The following is a 21158-nucleotide window of genomic DNA, read 5'->3' as shown; positions in this document are numbered from 1 at the left end:
GCTTGTGATAGGGAACCCAAGGTTGAGTAAGGGTATTGTTGATGTGTTGTGAGATTGTTAACCATTGTCATAGGGCAACATTTGTAGTATCTGTTAAATGAGAAACTATTTTGTTCTGTAAGCCTTCATCCTAAGTGAGAATAACAGCACAATTGGAAGAGCGTAGTCAATGTCACTGAACTGTGTAGAAATTTTTGAAATGGTGTATCTTTGGCTATGTGTATTTTCAAGAAAAAAAAAGGTTGAGAAGTTAGAGGGTTGACATGTTGTGGGGCTGTTAACCAATGTCATAAAACAACATGTGTACTACTGTTTCATGAGGAACTATTTGTTCTGTAAGCCTTCACCTTAAGTACAATAAAAAAAAAAATAGCAATGTAAGTGCAAGATTCAGAAATTTTTAATATTTTCAGCGCAATGGAAAATTTCTTGTGTCCACTTGAATTGCTTCTAGGATTAAAGCAACACCTGGCATAGCTACCTCATGGTCATTAAAAACAAAACAAAACAAACTTGTTGCCGTTGAATCGATTCTGACTCATAGTGACACTACAGGACCGAGCAGAACTGCCCCATAGAGTTTCCAAGGAGCACCTGGTGGATTCGAACTGCCGACCTTTTGGTTAGCAGCTGTAGCTCTTAACCACTGCACCACGAGGGTTTCCCATGGCCATTGGATACCTGCCAAAAATGGAACTATTGTGTAGAAAACCCTAGTCCAGGATTTTCCATGTGCTATGTTGTTCATGGGAGATTTCAGAAACATCTTTACATAAAGCCTAGACTAGAAGATTTTATAGCTTCAACACCATGAATTATTTGAATGTAAAGATGAAAGAAGTTCCAGCACAAAGTGTAAGAAAAGCAGGCAAAACGAGGCCAGATTACCCTGAAAATACACAGCGGCATAACAGGAAGCAGGGCCTTGCTCACTTTGTGTAACGAATCCTAGAGACCAGAGAAGTCCCAGATGTTGCTGCCAGATCATTCTCCCATCTGGAAATGTCTTTGTCCTGGGCCCAATAGGTCTGTCCATTTCCACTTTTGCCTTCCCTTTTATGCACCATCACTTAGCCACATGGCCCTACTTGCTAATCCCTTATCCCTCTCTTTCTTCTCCAATGAACTCTACCACAAAATGGTCTGACTTAAAGGGGCAAAGGATTTTCAAGATTGTAACCCTCCTGTGCCACAACTGGGAGGCCTGGCATGCAACCGCCTCCCCTTGCCTCCCATCACTGTGGTGAGAAATTCTACCAATCCTTCAAGACATATTCAGATAAGACTTCCTCCATGAAGCTGCCCTGATTCCTTCTCTCCCTTCCCTCCATCCTGAACTCCTTCCTTTGGATTCTGTGGGGTGCAGAATTAACTTTACCCAAACAATGGGCTTTCATCCCTACTTCCTGAATCCATGGGAGAGAACACAAAAGCTCTGTGTTTAGGACCCTCCCAGACCTCACCTTATGAGACTTCTTTTGGCTCCATGTAACCTTTTAAAAATGCAACTGTAATAGTAAGAATAGCGCTCCCCAAGCTCTGTGGGTCATTCTAGTGAATTATCAAACCTGAGGAATTGGTGGGAACCCCTGCATTTGTAGGCAGTGGGTCAGAAGTGCAGGTGGCCTGGGAACCCCCAAGCTTGTAGCTGGTGTCTGAAGTGAGAGCAGTCTGTGCCCTTAACCTGTGAAATCTGACCTCACTCTGGGTAGTTCGGGCTGGATTTGCATCTGTTGACTCCCACTGCATCTTGATCTATACATCTTGGTGAATTATCATCAGTCTCTCTTCCCCTGGAATGTAAGCTCCTTGGGGGATGCCTAGGTAGAACTCGTATTTGTATTCTCAATTGCACCTTTGCACCTGGCACAATAAATATTTGTTTAAAGGATGCGTAGTAAATGCTTGCATGTATGGATGAATCTGAGCCTCTGGGAGGGATGACAGGGCCGGAGTGTTCAAACATAATACTAGAAACACAATTAAGCCAACCATGGCTGCCACTGTGGTTGGATGGGAACCTATAAAAAGACCCTACCCAACAACCAGAAAACAACCTTTCCCACTGGGACCCGAAATGTGATCATTTAGCAAACGATGCTTCGTGTTAACTCTGTGATTCCTGATTTAGAAAAAGGGTACGGCCTCCTTCAGGAAGCCTGAGTACCTTGTTGGGGACAATCTACTGCAAGTGAGGGTAGGAGACACTGGGAGAGGTGGGCGTCTATGTTAGCATCTTCTCCGAGGATGGACTCAGATGCGAACCATGTTTTCGTTTCCAAACGCGTTCTTCAGTTGCTTACTTTGTCCATATGCAGAAATCCCCGGATCAGAAAGTGCCAGTCATGCTTGCCTCTCATCCCTGTCCCATTTCATTTTTCTGTGATTTCTTTATAGACATAAGGCTGCTTGTTCATCGTCGTTCAATACAGCAACATTTCTGTATCTTTATGTTGCTAACAAATCCTGTTACAACCATTTCAGGCTGGATGCTAAAATGGTGTTCAGATGGTAAAGCTGGACTTAATAATTCAGTGAGATTTAATAACAGACAATTTATGTCAATTTCCCGATAATACAAGTCAGTTCCAATATATCCTATAAGGGACTTCCAGAAGGCCATGACATGAGGTGTCAAGAACATTTTCCTGGAGCTTTGAGAAGACTGTGAAGGCGCGCCAAGTTTGGTACTGTGCCTTCCATTACCATAGCCTGCATTCTTTTCTGCTCCTGGAGCTTTTTTTGTAATCTCAGCTGCACAAGATAAAATCTCAGTGGAGGACTGGTTCATTATAAGAAATGAGGGGTGCTAGTCTGCAGATCTTCCTTCCCTGTTAGTCCTCAGGGACCAACAGTAAGCACTGTGCATTCAAACGGTGAAACCTGTGGGGTGTTTCCTTACGAGCTCAACATACACGGCACATCCAGAGAACTGAGTACAGGAGCAGGGGGCCCCCACTGCCTCGCCTGTGCACATCTGTCTTCCTGGTCTAGTCCTAGGGGTACACCTGATATAGGTAACCTCCTCTGATGTGGAAAGTGCAAGTGTATGCAATGCAATTCGTTTATTTATTTTTTTTAAGGAGGAAGCCTTTGTTGGGTCACATGCCACACCAACACAACCAATTTTCAATTATTCGATTTTGAACTATTCACTGTGATCTTTGAGAAGCTCACAGGTCACTAGACGGCTTTATTTTTGGTGTCTTTGTTACTGTCCCTCCTGGGGGACAGTAACAGCAGTTAATAATGGGGAAATATTGGTTCTTGGTTAATCTTTACAAACAATATTTTTCAAAAAAGAACATGCTTGGAATTCAATGTGAACCAATCAATTAATTGCTGTGTTTATTCTGAAGCTTTATTTTGGAGTCCTAGAACACAAAAAACATGTTTAATGTTTACAACAAATATAAGAAATCGAGATGTTTTTATTTCTATTATTTTAGAGTAAAATTGTAGATAATGTTCCAAACCATCATCAAAAATGCAGACCAAACTTCTCTGTATATAAACTGTACATAAAAACAAGGCACTATACATTTTTGGGGCAATATTAAGGTAGAAAGGTTGATTCCCATAGATTCTTCAGAATCTATGTCATTAAGTACAAATTCTTCGTTCATGTTAGCACCGGAAGCAGTACTCAGAACAAGTCATCCTTAATGCTGAAGGAAATGTTTCCAAATGTGTATAAAGATACATATTGGTGGCAGAGCTAATTCAACAGAAGCAACTCCATCTACCTTTTAATATTATTTTGACACCAAAAAAAGAAAAAAAAATCTTCAAAGTGAATGAATACATAGTGCTTTGTTAAATACATACTTGATTTATATGGTGTTTATATAAATATATATATATATATTTTAGAATCCACAAACTATCAAAATAACACTTTATAAAGAGATCTGCTTCCAAAAAAAGAAAAGGCGGCAGCCAGCTGACGAGAGAGGACAGCGTGGCAGCATCTGCCGAGGAACCACTGTTGAAGGGCACGCAGAAGAGACCTGTATTAACGTTACCTGCTGAATCGGGGAAGGAACGTTTCCAATGAGTTCTCTTACACATTTACAAAATACACAACTCCAGGACAAGCAGTACAGCTAATCACTCCAGGTTTTGAACACTTGGATTAAAAATGTTGTTTCTGTTTTTTTAGAAATACCAGTCCAAAACAATCTCTGATTTGCTGGTCCAACGGTATCAGAAGTGACAGCCGAGACCCGTTCCTCCAGCACACTCTGCCGACGGCGGCACCGGTGCTCAGAACAGCCCTTTGGTTTTCTTCAGGTTCACCTGCTTCCAGGAGGGCAGCGCGTTGTACTCGTCTCGAGTCATGTCGAGTGCAAACTGGGGAATTGGGAGAAAACGCCAGCGGGTGAGCAAAAGGACTTCGGGACTAAGCGTGCTGTTTAACTGCTATCCCACCGGGAGAAACACCTACCTCAAAGTCTTCATCGGTCAGGTAAATTTCAAGCTTTAGCGGATCGACTCCCTCGGGTAGTGGCCTGGCTAGGAGATCGGCCAGGGGATAAATAGTCTTACACAGCTTGGCTAAGACGTCTTCCACAAGGGTGATCTGGTTAGAAACTTCTGTATCCTGGAGAGGAGGAGGGAGCAGAGAGAACGTCATATCTCACACGTGAGTATGTCTTATCAAGTGTTCGGGAATACGTGCTGTGTGAGCTGCCGCTGAGATGGCCCCAACCCACGGCGGCCCTATGCACAGTGGGACGAAATGCTACATGCACCGTCCTCATCATTGGCTGGGGACTGTTGTGACCCACAGGGTTTTCATCGGCTGATTTCCAGAAGCAGATCACCAAGCCTTTCTTCCTGGTCCGTCTTAGTCTGGAAGCTCTGCTGAAACCCGTTCAGCATCACAGCAACACTCACTGGGTGGTGGCCGCGCAGGAGCTGCACTGGCCAGGAACTGAACCCAAGTCTCCCGCACGGAAGGTGAGAATTCTACCACTAAGCTACAGATGTAAATACGTAACTGCATCCAATCCACAACCGAGCCTAGAGGGGCAGTGACTAAGATCTTCATTTCTCTAAGAAAGAAACGAAGGCTCTGAAATTTAAATGAGTTGTCCAAAGCCCTGCAGGTCTCCCACTTTCTGTTTTCCTCTGCCACCGCCAAGATTAAAGTAACTCCTGTTCCCAGGGGTGCCTCAGAAAAAAAGTTCAGAGACCATCACATGTGTTAATTATAACATAAGAATATTTAATATGAAGTTAAATGCCAAAATATCCAAATAATGGAATTTGTTCTAAAGCTTGTGAGAAATCCTGTGGCGGTCAGTGGTGGAATTTTTGTTCTCCATGCGGGAGACTCAGGATCGGCTTCCAGCTAGTGCATCTCATGGGCGGCCACCACCCGTCTGTCAATGGGGGCTTGCGTGTTGCTATGATGCTGAACAGGTTTCAGCAGAGCTTCCAGACTAAGAGGGACTAGGAAGAAAGTGTTGGTGATTTGGAAGAAAGTCTTGATGAAAACCCTACGGATCACAATGGCCTGACCTGTAAGCAGTCATGGAGACGGTTCAGGAGCGGGTAACGCTTTGTTCTATCGTGCATGGGATCGCCGTGATGGAGGCCGACTTGATGATAGTTAGCAGCATGACAGTATTCTGGGGCTGAGTGAAGATTTTTTTTTAAACCTCTGGGTGCATTTAATCTGGAATAGGTAATTCTGGGTAAAGTATCTTCCCGCGTTAAATTTGGGACCCCAGACTAGCTGACCTTTGGGTGGGTGGGTGGGTTGTTACCAAGTTCAACCACATATGGTACAAACTGGAGGTACAGAGGCTGGGCTGTGGAGAGCCTGCCTGCGTCTGAGTCCTGGCTCTTCCATTCTGAGACTCTGGCAAGGCGTTCCGTGCTTCTGTGCCTAAGTGCCTTCACTGAGGATACTGAGAAGACAAATCTTAAAGGACTGTGTAAAATTATATGAGAAAATAAACGTAAATTAAAGCGCCTGAAGCAGTGCCTGGCGCAGAGCGGGCACTCAGTGACTGTCGTTATGGTGGTGATTGACTGGAGTGGAAGCCAGGCCGTCCTCCGGCTGAAAGCCCTCACGGCCCGCACCAGACAGTACAGAGCCTCCTCCAGAGAAAACCCAAACCCTTTGCCGTCGAGTCGATTCCGACTCATAGTGTCCCTACAGGACAGGGCAGAACTGTCCCACGGGGTTTCCAAAGCTATCATCTTTACGGAAGCGGACTGCCACGTCTTCCTCCCGTGCAGCAGCTGATGGGTCCCAACTGCTGACCTTTTGGTTGGCAGCCAAGCACCACCAGGGCCCCTTACAGACTTCAAATTATCTACAGGGGATACAGAAAAATGCAAACGAGGCAGTGACAACGTTTGTAACTCCTACAACGTGTAGGTTTTGTTGATCACATATTTATCGTGAACAAAACCACGTTGCCGTGACGGTGTCAGAGATCAGGCCTGCAGCCGGCCGCTCCCCATGTGGTCACGTCCACTTGGCTACAGAGCAACACGCTAGGATGAGCAGCACTGTCTGCACGGTTCAACAGGCTCTGCTTATTGTTACGAAGCCTTGAACTTTCTTTTTCATAAATTGAAAATTATTAAAGACCTCCCTTAAGATACACTTATCACATTTTCCTCACAAACAAAATCCAAACCAAATAAACCTATCCCCCACCAAAACAACAACAAAAACCTCGGCGTGGCTACTGTTAGCAATGTTAACTCAAAAATGAAGAAATCCTACATGGCTAAAGTAAGCTTCCTCTTTCTGTATAGCTGGGAAGTAGGATATTCTGGTTAATCACAGACTTTGGTAAATTAAGATGACGATAAGTGCCTCGTGTGGTAACACCAGGTGGTCTCATAAAAGACAAGATTAATAAAATACCGAGCAATGCGTTATCACGAGTGATTCACAATACGTTCCCTCATTTCATTATTAGGACGCATTAATTCATCACAGGTTACTCTGCCTCCTCTACATAAGGTGAATGTTGGAAAGGTGACGATTTTCTTGTGCCTTACACGGGCCTTGAGAAACAAGTCATGTCAAGGAACAGGTTTTCAGTTAACAGAACATAGAGATTCTAGCGTCTATTTATGCATCTTCTTCAGAGTCATTAAACGCACCTTTGCTTTTACATTTTTCAATTTGAGCACCTTATATAGAAAATTACCCAGAGTGTTCACCTGATTTCCTCTTAGGCTCTTCCTCTTCCTAAGCTAATTCTAGGCAGACTTGCTTGTTAACATGTTGTAAAAGAAAAAAAAAAAAAAGCAATTGGATTGCCAAGCCTCTACCACACGGGCCTGGGAGGGCAGGAAAGATACTCACCATTTCTGTGATTTCAGCAATGTCCTCTCTGTGCTCCCAGCTGGGAAACATATTAGTAAACGTCAGGGGTTCCAGACCAGCGTGGATAAGGTAGGACTTGGGGGGTGGCTTCTTGATGTTTTTTCCTGTATGGTCACAAAATACAAAGGTGAGTAGAGCCAGGGTGGGCCCAAACACCTTGTCTTTCTCTGATTTCCCTTTAAATCTTTTTGTCATTGTTTGGAGGAACTCTTGAATAGACACATAAAGTTATGCATGAGTAGTTTACAACAAAACATGGGTGATTTTTATATAAAATATTAATTTCATACAAAGTACAATAAAAAACCCGTTCCCATCAAGTCAATTTTAACTCATAGCTACTCCATATGCATGAACCATGCTCCATGCCGTTGCTGTGTGCTGTTGAGTCGATTCCAACTCATAGCCACCCTCTAGGACAGAGTACAACTGTCCCATGGGGTTTCCGAGGCTGCAAGCTTAGTGGCTGGTGGGTTTCAACTGCCGACTTGTTGGTTAGCAGCCAAGTGCTTAACCATTACACAACCACAATTTTCAATGGCTGATTTTTCAGAAGTGAATCATCAGGCCCTTCTTTCAAGGTGACGCTGGGTGAACTCAAACCTCCAATCTTTTGGTTAGCAGCCAAGCACGCTGACCAGGGACAGGGACACTTGATCAACCTCACTTTATACTGTCTGCACCTAACAAAATGCTTCTAGAAACGTGGAGGGGAGAGCCTCTTGGTGTGGCTTTTGGGGGCGATGTTTTCTTCCTCTTGCATCCCCCTGTGGAAGCATTCCTCTGATTTCCTAACTGGAGGGATAAGTTCAATACAAATTAGCGGAGGGACAGCATTTTCTAAGTCCACTTTACCATAAACATTTGGTGGAAAGTTTAATGAAAGTTATTTATTACTAAAGAGCTTTTCAAGAAGAGAATCTATGGTACATATTCAGTGATGTTAAATTCATCAACAAAGCCTTACTAAACTCCAGATAAGAAATTCATGACTGGCAGCTTCATTTTATCAAAAAGACGACATACTTCGGGTGGACGGTATAGTACAAAGCTGGGAATTTATTATGGATCTTCCCTTTTAGAGGGAATGCTAAAAATACTAAATAATAAAAAGGTTTACACTGGCGTTTCATCCAGCTTTGGGGTGTGTGTATTCCTCCGACGGTGTGCCCTGCATGGAGGTAACACGCCGTTGCGGAGGACTACCTGTCTCCCAGCACGATTAATCCTGGGTGCGAAAGGGTTTTAATCAGTTCAGGGCTCGCCACGACACAGCCTTTAACCTTGAGGCAAACAAGTGAGGTGGCCTCTCACAATATACAACAGAAAAACTAATTCTCATTCGTGCTGGCAGCCAAGAATCCACTAATCTCAACATTAACAAGCCTCAGAAAGTTAAAGGGAAAAACTTTGTTTCCTCGCTGTCTGCCAGTATTATTAACACTGGCTGACGCTCTCAGGAAGGGAAGAGGCCGCGGAAAGGAATGGTCTGGGACTCGGACCAAGTCTGCGGGAAACCATCTTGGAGCGTTAGCCTCTGGGTGGGGGCCTGGCAGCACAGTACGCCTGGGGTTGGCCTGGCGGGGGCCTGGCTCGTCTGCTGGCCCCCCCAGCCCACTTCCTGCTGCCGTGTCCACGGGGGCCCTGGGGCCTGGCTCTCCACTCACCCCTAGCCCATTTCCGGTCTACATGGGATCCTAGCTTGCGCGTTGCTGCAACCACACGGGGTTCTGGCTCGCCAGCTTGCCCCCAGCCCACTTCCAGTCCTACTCGGTATCTTAGCAGGCCCGTAGGCCACTTCAGTCCTACTCGCCCCCTTGCTCCAGCCCACTTCCGGTCCATGTCCTGGGTCGGCAGCTCCACCCTCACAGAGGGGCCTCACCTTTGCAGTACTGGAGCACTGTCTCCATGGCGCTCTTCCGGTCTGAGGCCCAGCGAATGCGGGCGGAACCGGTGATCTTGTTCTCAATGGGCCACCAGCCTTGCCAGAGGTACACCTCATGGTGATTGTCCACCAGGAACAGTGCTGAGAGGGTAAGGGCACAACCAGACGGTCAGCAGCTCCTTCGTGGCCCTTGCAGGCCCTTCCGCCCTCCCTTCCTTCTGACAAAGGCAGAAGTTAAATTCAAGGGCAAAGGGGCAAACTGAAGTCCCCCGTGATGCCTCAACCCTTTGCAAGTTAAACCAGGAAGAGCCTGTAGGTAGAGAAAGGCTTTACTTTTATTACTAAAGAGCTTTTCAGGAAGAGAATCTATTGTGCCATGCTCAGTGACATTAAAATAATCAAGGAAACCTTAAAAATTCCGATAAGAAATCAACGACGTGCATCTTCACTGTATTTAAAAGAATACAAATTTCAGGTGCGTGATATAGTAAAAAGCTGTGAATTTACTGTGTGTTATAGATTGAATTGTATCCCCTCTAAAATTATGACGAAGTCTTAACCCTTGTACCTGTAAATATGTATTTTCTGTTTGGAAATAGGGATTTTCTTTTGTTATGTTAATGAGGACATGGGAGAGTAGGGAGGGTCCTAACCCTAATCCCTTTTGAGCGGTATCTTATAAAAAGAGCAGAAGAGACAGATGCTCACAGAGGGAAGAGACCCTGGCAGGAACCATCCACAAGCCAAGAGATGCCAGGGAACCCCTGGGGCCACCGGCAGGGAAGGACCCTTCTCTAGAGCCAAGGCCCGATTTGGACTCGTAGCTCCAAGACCGTGAGACAATAAATTCCTGTTGGTTAAAGCCACCCACTCATGGCGTTAGGTTATGGCAGGCCTACCCAACTGAGACACTGTGGCGCTTCCTCTTTAGGGATAATACCAGACACAGTGAACCAGTAATACAAAGATTTGCTTCGGCTTTTTGACCAGTTTTAGGGAGACTTCGATGTCTCTGACGGTGGGGCAGCAATGATATGGGCATCTTTCTTCCGTCTCCACACCTCCCCTGCAGTTTCTTTTCCTCTTGCCCCAGCTCACCTATAGGCCAGCCACCCCCCTTCTGGAGACGGCTAGGGCTGTGATCTGAGTGGAACGAGCGGACATGTGTGCTTGTTAACACGGTTTACCCCCCGAGACCATATTGAAAACGGAGAGCGCACCCTGCTGGTCCTCCAGGTCACGCGTGTTCTCGCCCCTGGTTACGACTGCTGAGCAAATGATTCAAATCCCTGATTCTTTCTGGAGAGAAATGGGCTTTAAGCATCAAAATTGTTCTGCCTCTTCAGCTTCACTTTTTCTCCTCAAACTGTCAGCCTGACTCTTTTTCCATGAGTCCTTTCTTAGCATATCTTTCAAGATTCTGTGAAAACCACATACTCTCAGAGTCCAATGGCAGTTAATAATCCATGCTGAGCCACTGGCTGATGAGGGTGGTGGCCTTCTCTCTTTTTAAGGCACTTGCTCATGTTGCCCACAGTATGAGCTCTACCCCAGGCAAGCTTTGAAGGCGGGGACCTGGGCTGTTGGCGTAAGGGAAGGTTTCTGGCTACAGCTCCCGGCTCTTGCAATGTAAGAGGGTACAGACCAGGAGGGCAGGGACAGCTGATCTCACTCTTGACTGAAGTGGGGTGGGAAGGTCTTCTGTGACTATCCAGAGCAGGATGAGAGCACGGAGATGTCTGTCTTGAGGCAGTGGTCTAGTAGAACCAGTTCTGATTTTGCAATCAGGAGACACGGGCTAGAGTCTTGGCCCAGCTGTATTGCCTTGGTACGGCAAACATTGTTCTTTGGCTAACTCAGCAGATATTCTCAACTCCCTTCCCCTTTGCCTCTTCCTTTAGAGGTTGGAATAGCTAACTACTTGCTTTCCCAGGCTCCTTTGCAGCCGGGGTGGCCATGTGACAGAGCTCCAGCCAATGGGGTATAAGCAGACATTGGCTGGAGGCTTCTAGGAAAGACTTCTATCTGATAAAAGGGACACCATGGCTATCACATGCTGTTCCCCCTCCCCCTTCTTTCTGTCTTGAACATAAACATGATGGCTGGAGCGGCGGCAGTCACCTGGGACCATGAAGTAACAAGACTGAGGGAAAGGTTGGGAGAATAAGAGATGCCAGGCCTGACACTGTTGCGCTCGACCTCTTCTTACTTAACTGACAAATCTGGGCAAGGTAAGTAACTGAGCCTCAGTTTCTTTTACTGTAATACGTGGATGATATCACTCTCCTTCTGGCGGAGGTGTACGGATTACATGAGATGATAATAAGAAAGTGGTTTGGCAGAGTACTTGACAAACAGAAATTGCTTAGTAAGTGCTAAAGGAAGATGAAAAGGCTCCTTGGAAGGTGTACCATCTGCCGTTCAGCACAGGGTATCCCCCCGCAGACCTCACCTGGCTGTGGGGCACTGTACAGATCTTCCTGCAGGAAGGGCACAGAATTGACCACAGAGGGGTCTCGGGCGGGATACACGAACTCTATGGCTGAGAAATCGCCGGAAGAGCTGCTGAGGATGAACAGGCGGGGCGTGAAGTTAAAATTTCCAGGATCTTTGAAAGAAAAGAGAACAAAGTGAAAGACAAAATCTGCATCAAAGTAAACTCCAGCTGGATTGAAGAACTAATGTAAAACATGAAACAGACGAAGAATTCGTAGAAAAATCAGTAAGAGTTATCTGAGCTTGGAGGTGGAGAAGTCCTCTTTAATCATAGTAGTAACATAAATCATCAAATGGAAAGAGACTTATTCATTGACTACATAAAAATTAAGTAAATTAATACATATGAGATACTTTACAGTGCCTGGCTCATTGTAACTCTTCATAACAGGTATTAGCTTTTCTACTTATGTCAATCTGGATTTTAAGACAGGAAAGCCCATATTTACACACCCAAGTTCACTCTAGTGAACTAGAGTGTCTACTCTGTTGATCAGTGGTCACTGTCTTTCCAAATCAGGCTGACGACTTTGAAAGGCGCTGGCAGTGGGATAAACGCTCGGCTTCCCTCCCCTGCTTCCTATCCCAGTACCCCAGGATGGTGACTTCTCCTGCGGCTGCTGTTAGGACAGAAATACAATTGAGGTCTCAAGCCAAGCCCAAGACCTCGGCAGGCAGTGTCCTCCCCTAAGCTTTGTGAAGCAGCCCTGGAGGTACAACAGTTAAGTGCTCGGCTGCTGCTAAAGGCCGGCAGTTCAAACCCACCCAGAGGCTCTGCAGAAGACAGACCTGGAGAGCTGCTTCTGTAAAGACTACAGCCAGGAAAACCCTCTGGGGCAGTTCTGCTCTCTCCCAAGGGGTCGATATGAGTTGGAATCGACGCAGTGGCACCCAGCAACAACAACAAGGCTTCGTGAGTGCATCCACCAATGGGAAACCTGTCGTCTTGGTGCCCACGTTAAACTAGCCCCTTGGGAGAGAAAACTGGACAAAATACTCATCAAACTTAAGTTCCAGATAAACTGAAGAATTAATACACAGTATGAAATAAATAATCTGAAGATAAATAGTATTTACTTATCTTGGGAATGGGGAAGGCCTTGACTGATTTATAATACTAGCAACCGAAAAAAATAAAAAAATAGAGCAGGGCTTGGGAGGGCAGCCAGTGCTGTTCCCCACGAGCACATGTTCCCTCCAGGGACTGCTCTGTTCTCCGTCCACCCAGGTCCCATCGCCATTTCCCACCTCCAGCTGACCATGGAGACTGTCATGGGGCCTGTTCACAACCCTCAGTGTCATGTTGGGCATGTAGAAGACATTCAATCAAGAACCAAGGCCCCCTCCCCAAGGCTAACTTTCCCTCGTGCCCTCGATCCGTCCGCCTCACGGACATCTTCCTCGAATCATTCTATCTCTACAGTTCAAGCCCTCTTTTCAACTGGAGCTTTCTGACCCATCCAAAAACAGGACAAACATGGGGAACGTAAGAACATACGGTGCCTACAAGTCTCCCTCCTCACCCGAAGCCCCTCCAGTGACTCTATTTTCCTTCCTCAAATGAGTCGGTGACGTTCTAACTTGACACTCATTCTTGTGTCACGTACGTACTGCCCAACGCGCTCAATAACTACTTGGTGGATAAATTAGCGAGAGGGTTTACAAACACATGATTGAAGGACGTGGGGTGTCGGGTTACCTTGTAGCATACAGTCGTAGGCTTTTCTGTCTCTCCTTCCTAAAGCGTCCCAGAACCCCAGGGGCTCCGATCCTTCCTCACACTCGTGGATCGTCACTTTGCTGCTACTATGCAGTCCTGCTTCCAGGGGGCACCTGCAGAGGAGATAACTCCTGCTGTTTTTCATAAGCCCGGCAAGTATCATAGCACGGAATTCTTCAGGACTCCACCTACACATCAGTTCGCCATCGCTCTTCTGCTTTCTAACAAAAAGCACTTCTTACTAATGGAGGGAAAACGTGCTCTGCAGACTATGAGTGTGTGGGGTAGAGAGGGTGGTAGCTGGATTTGCTTTGAGGGAGGAATGTACGATTATGTATAATACGTAACGAAGATAATACATATTTCATGTACACCGATCATATCGAGTGCTTCTGGTCCCTTCCTGCTAGGATGTAAGCTCCAAAGGACAGAGACTCGGGCTTGGTCATGGATCATCTCTAGTGCCCAATGTACTTGGCACAAAGTTGGTGCTCAATAAACATTTGTTGACTGAGTGAGTGAATGACTAAGTGAATGATTTCCTGCTGATTTGTTTCTCCTCAGTGCTCCATGTGAAAAATCCCTGGCGCCTCTGGAGGCCTGGCTGAACCTCATGTATCATCCTTCCCCAGTGACAAGTTGTCGCCCCCACTCTCCACCCCAAAGAATGTCTGAAGATGGAGCGTCTGGCTTCAAATCCGCCCGCCTGGTGGGAGACCAGCTGTCTCCCTTCTCCCTTCAGTCCTGCCCGTGCAGTGGGGGGCTCACAGCCGTCAGAGGGCAGTGTGCCCAGACACTCCTGGAGATCAGCTTTTACCAAACTGCACGTCGCTGGTGCGCTGTGCTTCTAGGAAACTCTCCATTTTTACTGTGAGGATGTCCCCAGGGTCCTTCCAGGTCTCCGTAGGAGAATATGCTGAGCATCTCCTCAACAACTGGTTGACACTGGGCTCTCTCCCGAATGGCTCATGTTTCCCATTCCGCACGAAGGTGGAGAGCCACATTTGCAGCTCATGTCTACGGAGGTGGCGAGGACACTCAGTGTCCCTCTGGAGTGCTCTGCTTGCCCTGGGCTTTGTCTTACTTCTCTAGTGTCAGTTTTACTTCTTCCCCGAGTGCCTTACTTCACGCCACATCACTCTGACCTTTTATCTTTAGAGGCAGTCAACTGTGGGTGCCTGTGGGTGCCTGCCGGGGAGAGGAGCCGCTGGGCTAAAGTCCCCAAGAGCTGACATGCTGCGTGGGAGAGCTGCCCAGAGACAGCAGTAACTCACTGCCAGGTGGCCACCTTCCCAACAGAGAGATGCAGTTGGTCTCTGAAAAGGGGACGTTTTATGGTTTGACCCAGTTGGTGGCTTCATACACCCTTCCTTAAGGAAATGCTTCTTCACATTGCACTGTTCTGACGAAGCTATAAGTCTGCATCCCTAACAGATACGTGCAGTTTGCTCTCTTTAAACATTAAAGGACCCCAGGCTTATCATTCAAAAGCGGAATCATGCTTATAAAGAAAGAAAATAAAGTACTGGTTGGAGTCATTTCCCTTGCCCTCCATGCACCTCTTCTGTTTTCTCTGTGAGCAGGTAAATCCTCAAAAAGTGGGGGAAACCCTCCAGTTTGGAGGCTTTGGCTGATACGACTGTTACATCTCCTAGGAGTGTCAGAGGGCTCTGACAGTGTTTGCTGAAGTCACGTGAAGCACCCTGGGGACTTCCACTGGAAACCTGGAAATCCCTTCAGCCTTAACCTACTTGTGTTTTGCAAAGCAAGATGTTTAATCTGCAGACATCATTGTTTGGGGTGGACAGTGGAGGAGATAACCGCTCACACGGGAGGGATGATAGATGAAGCTCGATTCTTCCTGGGATTGTTCACTGTGTGACCCATGGGGAGGCCCCGTGGCTGGAGAGCTTACTACAGATATATAATACTCACTGTTCCTTGATTTTATTTGCCGCGGTTCTTCCAACCTCCTTTGTGTGGGCTTGTGCTTTGCACCCGTGCCACAGGTAAATGAGGGCTTTATTTACGTTGAGAACAACCATGGACGTTCTGGACCTCAGGCTACTACAGTGACAAGCGACTTCCAGCAAATTTCCTTCAATGGGGACTTCTCCGCGCACACAGTACAGCCTCCACTCACCTGCAGGGGGCACCAGTGGTACAGAGTTAGGATGTCCGTTTCTGGACAGGAAAGGCTGCCCCTCTGGATCCTTGCCACCCACCACCAACAAACACTGCACTCCATGACGCACAGGGACTGGCAGAAGGGAACACAGAGCCTGAGGTACAGAGGCTGTGCCTCACCAGGTCACGGTGAGCATCTACGGTGGCCAGCCTAATGGCCGTTCCAGAAGGCAGATCCTTTCGGAGTTAGGAGCAGGTTGCCAAAAGTTGGCCGTGCAGAAAAACGATTTTTACAAAATCTATAAAATACCTTGTTAAATGATATAACAGGCATTTTTTTTAAAAAAGGCTTTAAAGCTAACATATTTTTTAGTTGGATGCTGGCCTACAACAATCCTATGATTTATAATAGAAGATCCACTGATTTTTTTTTCCTAAGAACAGACAGAGCCACTGTGAAGAATCCATTAATCATGAAGTAATCTTCCAGCCTCATTCGTGCAAAATTAGATCCTGCAGTAAACTCCAGGGGGTTATGTGCTCCTTATAAAGCTGATTTACAAGGCAAACATTAGGTGGCTTTCAGCGGTAAAGTCACAGCTATGTGAAGAGAGACCTATATTAAACCTCTTGCCTATAAAAATACCTTCCAGGAGAGGAAAACAAAAATCTAATGCCAACAGTAAAAGTGATGTACTTTGCACATTTTCTTCTTCTTCTTCCCGTCTCCCGGAGTGCACCACCATCCCTCCCTGGAAACACTGCAGAAAACAGGGGGGCTCCTTGCCCTGGAGAACCTGGATCTGGAAGTTTAAACACAGTGAAACACTAACATGGCGCTTAAAACATCATCAAAATAATACACACCTATTACAGAAAATTTGAAAGCTATCAAGAAGTACAAACGCCTGTGGTATTCTGCAAAGACAACCACAGAGACACTCCAGCCTTCCTTTCAAAGTATGTCTCAGGTCTATGTTTTTTCTAAACAAAAAAATAAGATCATAGTTTTATGTTGCTTTATACCCTGGTTTTTTTCACTTATGTTTTCCTATGTCACGGAATATTCTTTTAAAGCACTGATTTTGATAATTTAATGGTATTCCATGGTACGGATGTACCATGATTGATTTAAACACATTTTTAACAAAGTAGATCTCTCAGCAATGCCAATGACTATTCACTGACTTGGCAATTATGGGGAAAAAATTATGTATTTTTTTGGAATCATTCCAATAGTCTACTTATAGAATGATGTGCCTTTCAAACACAGGCTGTCCCTTGCCTGTTAAAGCACTCTCTTGGATCAGGCATTAGCTGTACCGTAAATAACGTTAGGGTTGGCTCAGCTCACTCTCACTTTGGAAGATGATGTTTATTGAGTCTGGCAGTCTGGGAGCACTAAATGGTAGGAAACGTTTCTTACCGTGAGTTAACTTATCAATCTCAGGTCCCATCTGGCATAATCAAGTGCCATTTTGTGTCAGCGTTTTATATGTCTAAAATGATTTTCCATCTGTTGGACTGAGAAAAAATTAAGTGCTCAAACTAGAGCAATCAAAAGGCTCCCGACTCAAAGGATGACACTGAAGGCATGATGAACCACATTCATTCAGCTACTCCAAAGAGGTAGCATGGCCTTTTCCAGAAGAAAAGAAATAAAGAAAAGGGCAGTTGAAATCACCCACAATTAGAAATAAATGAAAATGTAACTGTTGCTAACAACAGTTAAAAATATAGTCAGTGGTAGAAAATATGCATTTAAATAAGGTAGACCTGGTCGGGTTCCATTCCGATGACTCTGTCATAAGTGAGCTCTGACATAAGTGGAATACCTCTTTTTTTTTTTAGTTTTCACAGCCTGCTACACAGCCGTGTTTTGAACAGTAAATCATAACATTGAACATCTGCCAGTGAACATCTGAGAACAACATCAGCAAAGTATGTGCTGCAACACTGATATGACTAATGATAAGATGTACACACACACACACAGATGGTCGTGAAACGTGGTTTGTCGTAACTCAAATACATCGTAAGTCGAGGACTACCTGCATGTTTTAGGGAAAGATGATTGGGTCTTGGGACTCAGGAACGCTTTACGAGTGTTCATATATTTCTGGAGAAAATTCCTCTGCTTTCTTCCCTCACTGCTATTGTTAACCATTCATCCGTGATAGTAAAAATATTTGCATGGGGCGTCATGTTTTCCAAAAACCCCAGAGTCAATTGTTAATTACTGGTATTAGAGGATGGGACCACAGGCACAGATAATCCAAACATGACAAAGAAATGTTTACAAAACATTGGGTTTGGTCAGCAATGCCTGCCAGGCATTTTGCAGGCACTGCGATTATAATGGTAGATGAGACCAAGAGAGTGTCCCTTTCATGCTTGTGGGGGAAGATGGATAATCCGTAAGTCAGTGAAATAATTATGTAGCTTTAGATAGTTGTAAGTTAAAGGAAACAAAAATGAAGCAGGGTAAAGTGGCAGAGAATGATGGGGGATGTGGAGGGATTTGGATAAAAGAGAGAGGTGGCATTAAACAGAAACCTCCGTCGTACGAAGCTGAGAGTAACTCATGGACCCAGACTGGGAAAACAAAGTGCGAAGGCCCTGTGGTGGGAGGGAAGAAGTGTGTCTGAGGAACAGCAAGAGGCTGGCATGGCTGGAGTGGCACGGTAGGGGACTGGAGAGGTGTGCAGGGCTGCTTACGAGGGTGCTGGCAGAACAATGGGAGACTGCTTAGATTGTATCCAAGTGTGACGAAGAGCAAAGGAGCAACCTGATCTATGTTCTAGAAAAATCATCTGGGCTGCTGTGAGGAATACAGAAAATAAAATACTCCCTTTTTACATTAATCTCTGATATTTCCTTAGAAGTGACTTGTGTAAGTGGGAAACTGATCAAAGTTCATAAGAATTTAAGGTTCTTGAGCCAAAACTGCTTTTCAGAATGTCTGTACCAAGTCACACTTCCCAGATGACAGATGCATACAAGGGTACCCATCTGTCATGGATTCAATTGTGTCCCCCCAAAATATCTGTCAACTTGGCTAGGTCATGATTCCCAGTATTGTATGACTGTCTACCATTTTATCATCTGATGTGATTTCCCTATGTGTTGTAAATGCTATCACTATAATGTAATAAGATGGATTAGCGGCAGTTATATTGATGAGGTCTATAAGATTAGATAGTGTCTTAAGACAACTACTTTTGAGATATAAAAGAGAGAAGCTAGCAGAGACAAATGGGAACCTCATACCACCAAGCAAGCAGTGCTGGGAGGAGAGCGCATCCTTTGGACCTGAGGTTCCTGTGCTGAGATGCTCCCAGACCAAGGGAAGACTGATGCATCACAAGGACCTTCCTCGAGAGCTGAGAGAGAGAGAAAGCCTTTCCCTGGAGCTAATGCCTTGAAATGGGACTTGTAGCCAATTTCTGTTATAGCAGCACTAGATGACTAAGATACCATCCTACCATCTGCTTCTACCATCAGATCTATTTCAACAACTTCTACCAGTCTTAGAAACGGAAAATTGCATCTCTTTGTTTCATTGAAAAATTTTCAACTATTAGTTAGGTGGGAACTTTTTAAAACACTCATCATCATTCGTTCCTGCTTTGTGCATTTCCTATTTACAGATACAACACTGGGTTTAAAATCATACAGCAACCGGTGGGCCTTCCTGGCTGAGCGGCAGGGAGAGGGCATGAGGCACAGCGAAGCCAGAGGAGGATGCAAAGTGCTTTGGATGAGGCTGTCCTTGTACATTACAATCAGGTTGTCAGGGACCAGGCCAGCATCCCCAGGCCTCCTGGACAGGACAAGGGGGAAGTTATCACTTCTCCTTCACCCGGTGAAGCAGCTCTCCTTTGGGGCTCACCTGGGCACCCCTTTCTTCGTCCAGCTCCACAGTCATCAGTGCTGACGTCCCCTTCTCGCTCACCGTTGAGTGCCGGCCTTGCCAAAAGAAGTAGACACACTTCTCTTTGCCGGCCACTCTCATGGGATGTTCCCCCTTCTGCCGACTTCCCACTGCAAACAGACAGAACGGCAGAGCATGAGGCAAGCAACTGACATGCCAGAGGAAGAGCCAATCAATGGCTTCTACCTCCCGGGTCTGAGAGGACCAGCGCTAAAGAGAGCACTTGGGGCATGGGTCAGAGGACCAGCGGTAACCAGGGCCCCTGGGGTGTGGGTCAGAGGACCGGTGGTAGAGAGAGTCGGAGGACCAGTGGTAACGAGGGTGCCTGGGGCTTGAGTGGAGGAGAGATCATCCACATCCAGAGGGAAAGTAAATTCTCCCACAGGAGGGGAAAAACCACCTTTCTTCCTGCTAACGGACCCAGAGCCTCCAAGCTGGAGAAAAATGATCTGAAAGGCCCTCTTTTGTTTTTAAATCTCTAAGCTAGTATTTTTTTTTAATTGTACTCTAGATGAAGGTTTACAAACAAGTTTCTCATTAAACAATTAATACACAAACTGTTTTGTGACATTGGTTGCCAACCCCATGACATGTCAGCACTCTCCCCTTCTCACCCTTAGGTTCCCTCTTACCAACTTTCCTGTCCCCTCCGTCCTTGCCCCTGGCCTGCTGTGCCCCTTTAGTCTCATTTGGTTTTATGTGCCTGTCTAATCTTTGGCTGAAGGGTGAACCTCGGGAGTGACTTCATTACTAAGTGACTTCATTACTGAGCTACAAAGGTGTCCGGGGGGCCATAGTCTCAGGGTTTCTCCAGTCTCTGTCAGGCCAGTAAGTCTGGTCTTTTTTTGTGAGTTAGAATTTTGTTCTGTATTTTTCTCCAGCTCTGACTGGGACCCTCTATTGTGATCCTCGTCAGAACAGTCGGTGGTGGTAGCCGGGCACCATCTACTAATCTTTCCCTTGTGTCTTTGGTTTTCTTCTTTCTCCCTTGCTCCAGATGGGGTGAGACCAGTAGAGTATCTTAGGTGGCTGCTCACAGGCTTTTAAGACCCCAGATGCTACTCACCAAGGTAGAATGTAGAACATTTTCTTTATAAACTGTTATGCCAATTGAGCTAGATGTTCCCCAAGACCATGGTCCCCAGAGCCCTCAGCCCAGTAATCCGGTTCCTTAGGGAGTGTGGATGTGTCTGTGGAGCTTCCATGACCTTGTGAAAGGCCCTCTTGATACACTAAGAAAGCCACCTGTCATCCTTGGAGGAAGGCTGTGGACCATTCCAAGTGTGTGACAGAGGAAAATGGTGACGAGAGCAGGACCAAGGCCTCACAGAGACACACACTCATTTTCCACATTATGTCCCTCTTTGGCAGAAGATGAGCTGGCAGTGAAGAGATATGGACAACAATAGCTGGATCGGCATCAAGCACAAAGGAAAACATTTAGACTGTTAAAGCAATTCTAGCGAAAAAAGAAAACTGAGAAGTTTCCAAGTTCTGTCAGAAATGGAACAGATAAATTGCTGACATAACACTTTCACAAAATAATCTGGGGTTTAAATAATATCTGTCACCAGGGTTGTAGCCTGGATTAAGTGCTTATTATCCTTACTGTCTGGCACCTCACAGGCACTCAAAA

General features: G+C 45.8%; 1 protein-coding gene across 3 annotated transcripts in view; it reads right to left on the bottom strand.

The window, feature by feature from the left end:
• Window positions 1-2071: 2071 nt before the first annotated feature.
• Window positions 2072-21158, bottom strand: part of SVIL (supervillin) — a 242596-nt gene continuing 223509 nt past the window's right edge. For all 3 annotated transcript variants that reach the window (XM_023740604.1, XM_023740601.1, XM_023740603.1), the window contains 9 exons: window positions 19481-19632; window positions 16286-16391; window positions 15397-15604; window positions 13441-13574; window positions 11698-11853; window positions 9243-9386; window positions 7340-7464; window positions 4448-4603; window positions 2072-4353 (listed from right to left, as the gene is read on the bottom strand). In XM_023740604.1, coding sequence (XP_023596372.1) covers window positions 4267-4353; window positions 4448-4603; window positions 7340-7464; window positions 9243-9386; window positions 11698-11853; window positions 13441-13574; window positions 15397-15604; window positions 16286-16391; window positions 19481-19632 — 1268 coding nt within the window. In that variant the 3' untranslated portion in view covers window positions 2072-4266. The remainder of the gene's footprint in view (window positions 4354-4447; window positions 4604-7339; window positions 7465-9242; window positions 9387-11697; window positions 11854-13440; window positions 13575-15396; window positions 15605-16285; window positions 16392-19480; window positions 19633-21158) is intronic.

The sequence above is a fragment of the Trichechus manatus genome, unplaced genomic scaffold (genome assembly GCF_000243295.1).
Source record: "Trichechus manatus latirostris isolate Lorelei unplaced genomic scaffold, TriManLat1.0 scaffold00160, whole genome shotgun sequence".
Taxonomy (NCBI): Eukaryota; Metazoa; Chordata; class Mammalia; order Sirenia; family Trichechidae; genus Trichechus; species Trichechus manatus.
Note: the sequence above shows the minus strand (reverse complement) of the source record. Positions and strands in the feature narration are given on the sequence as shown.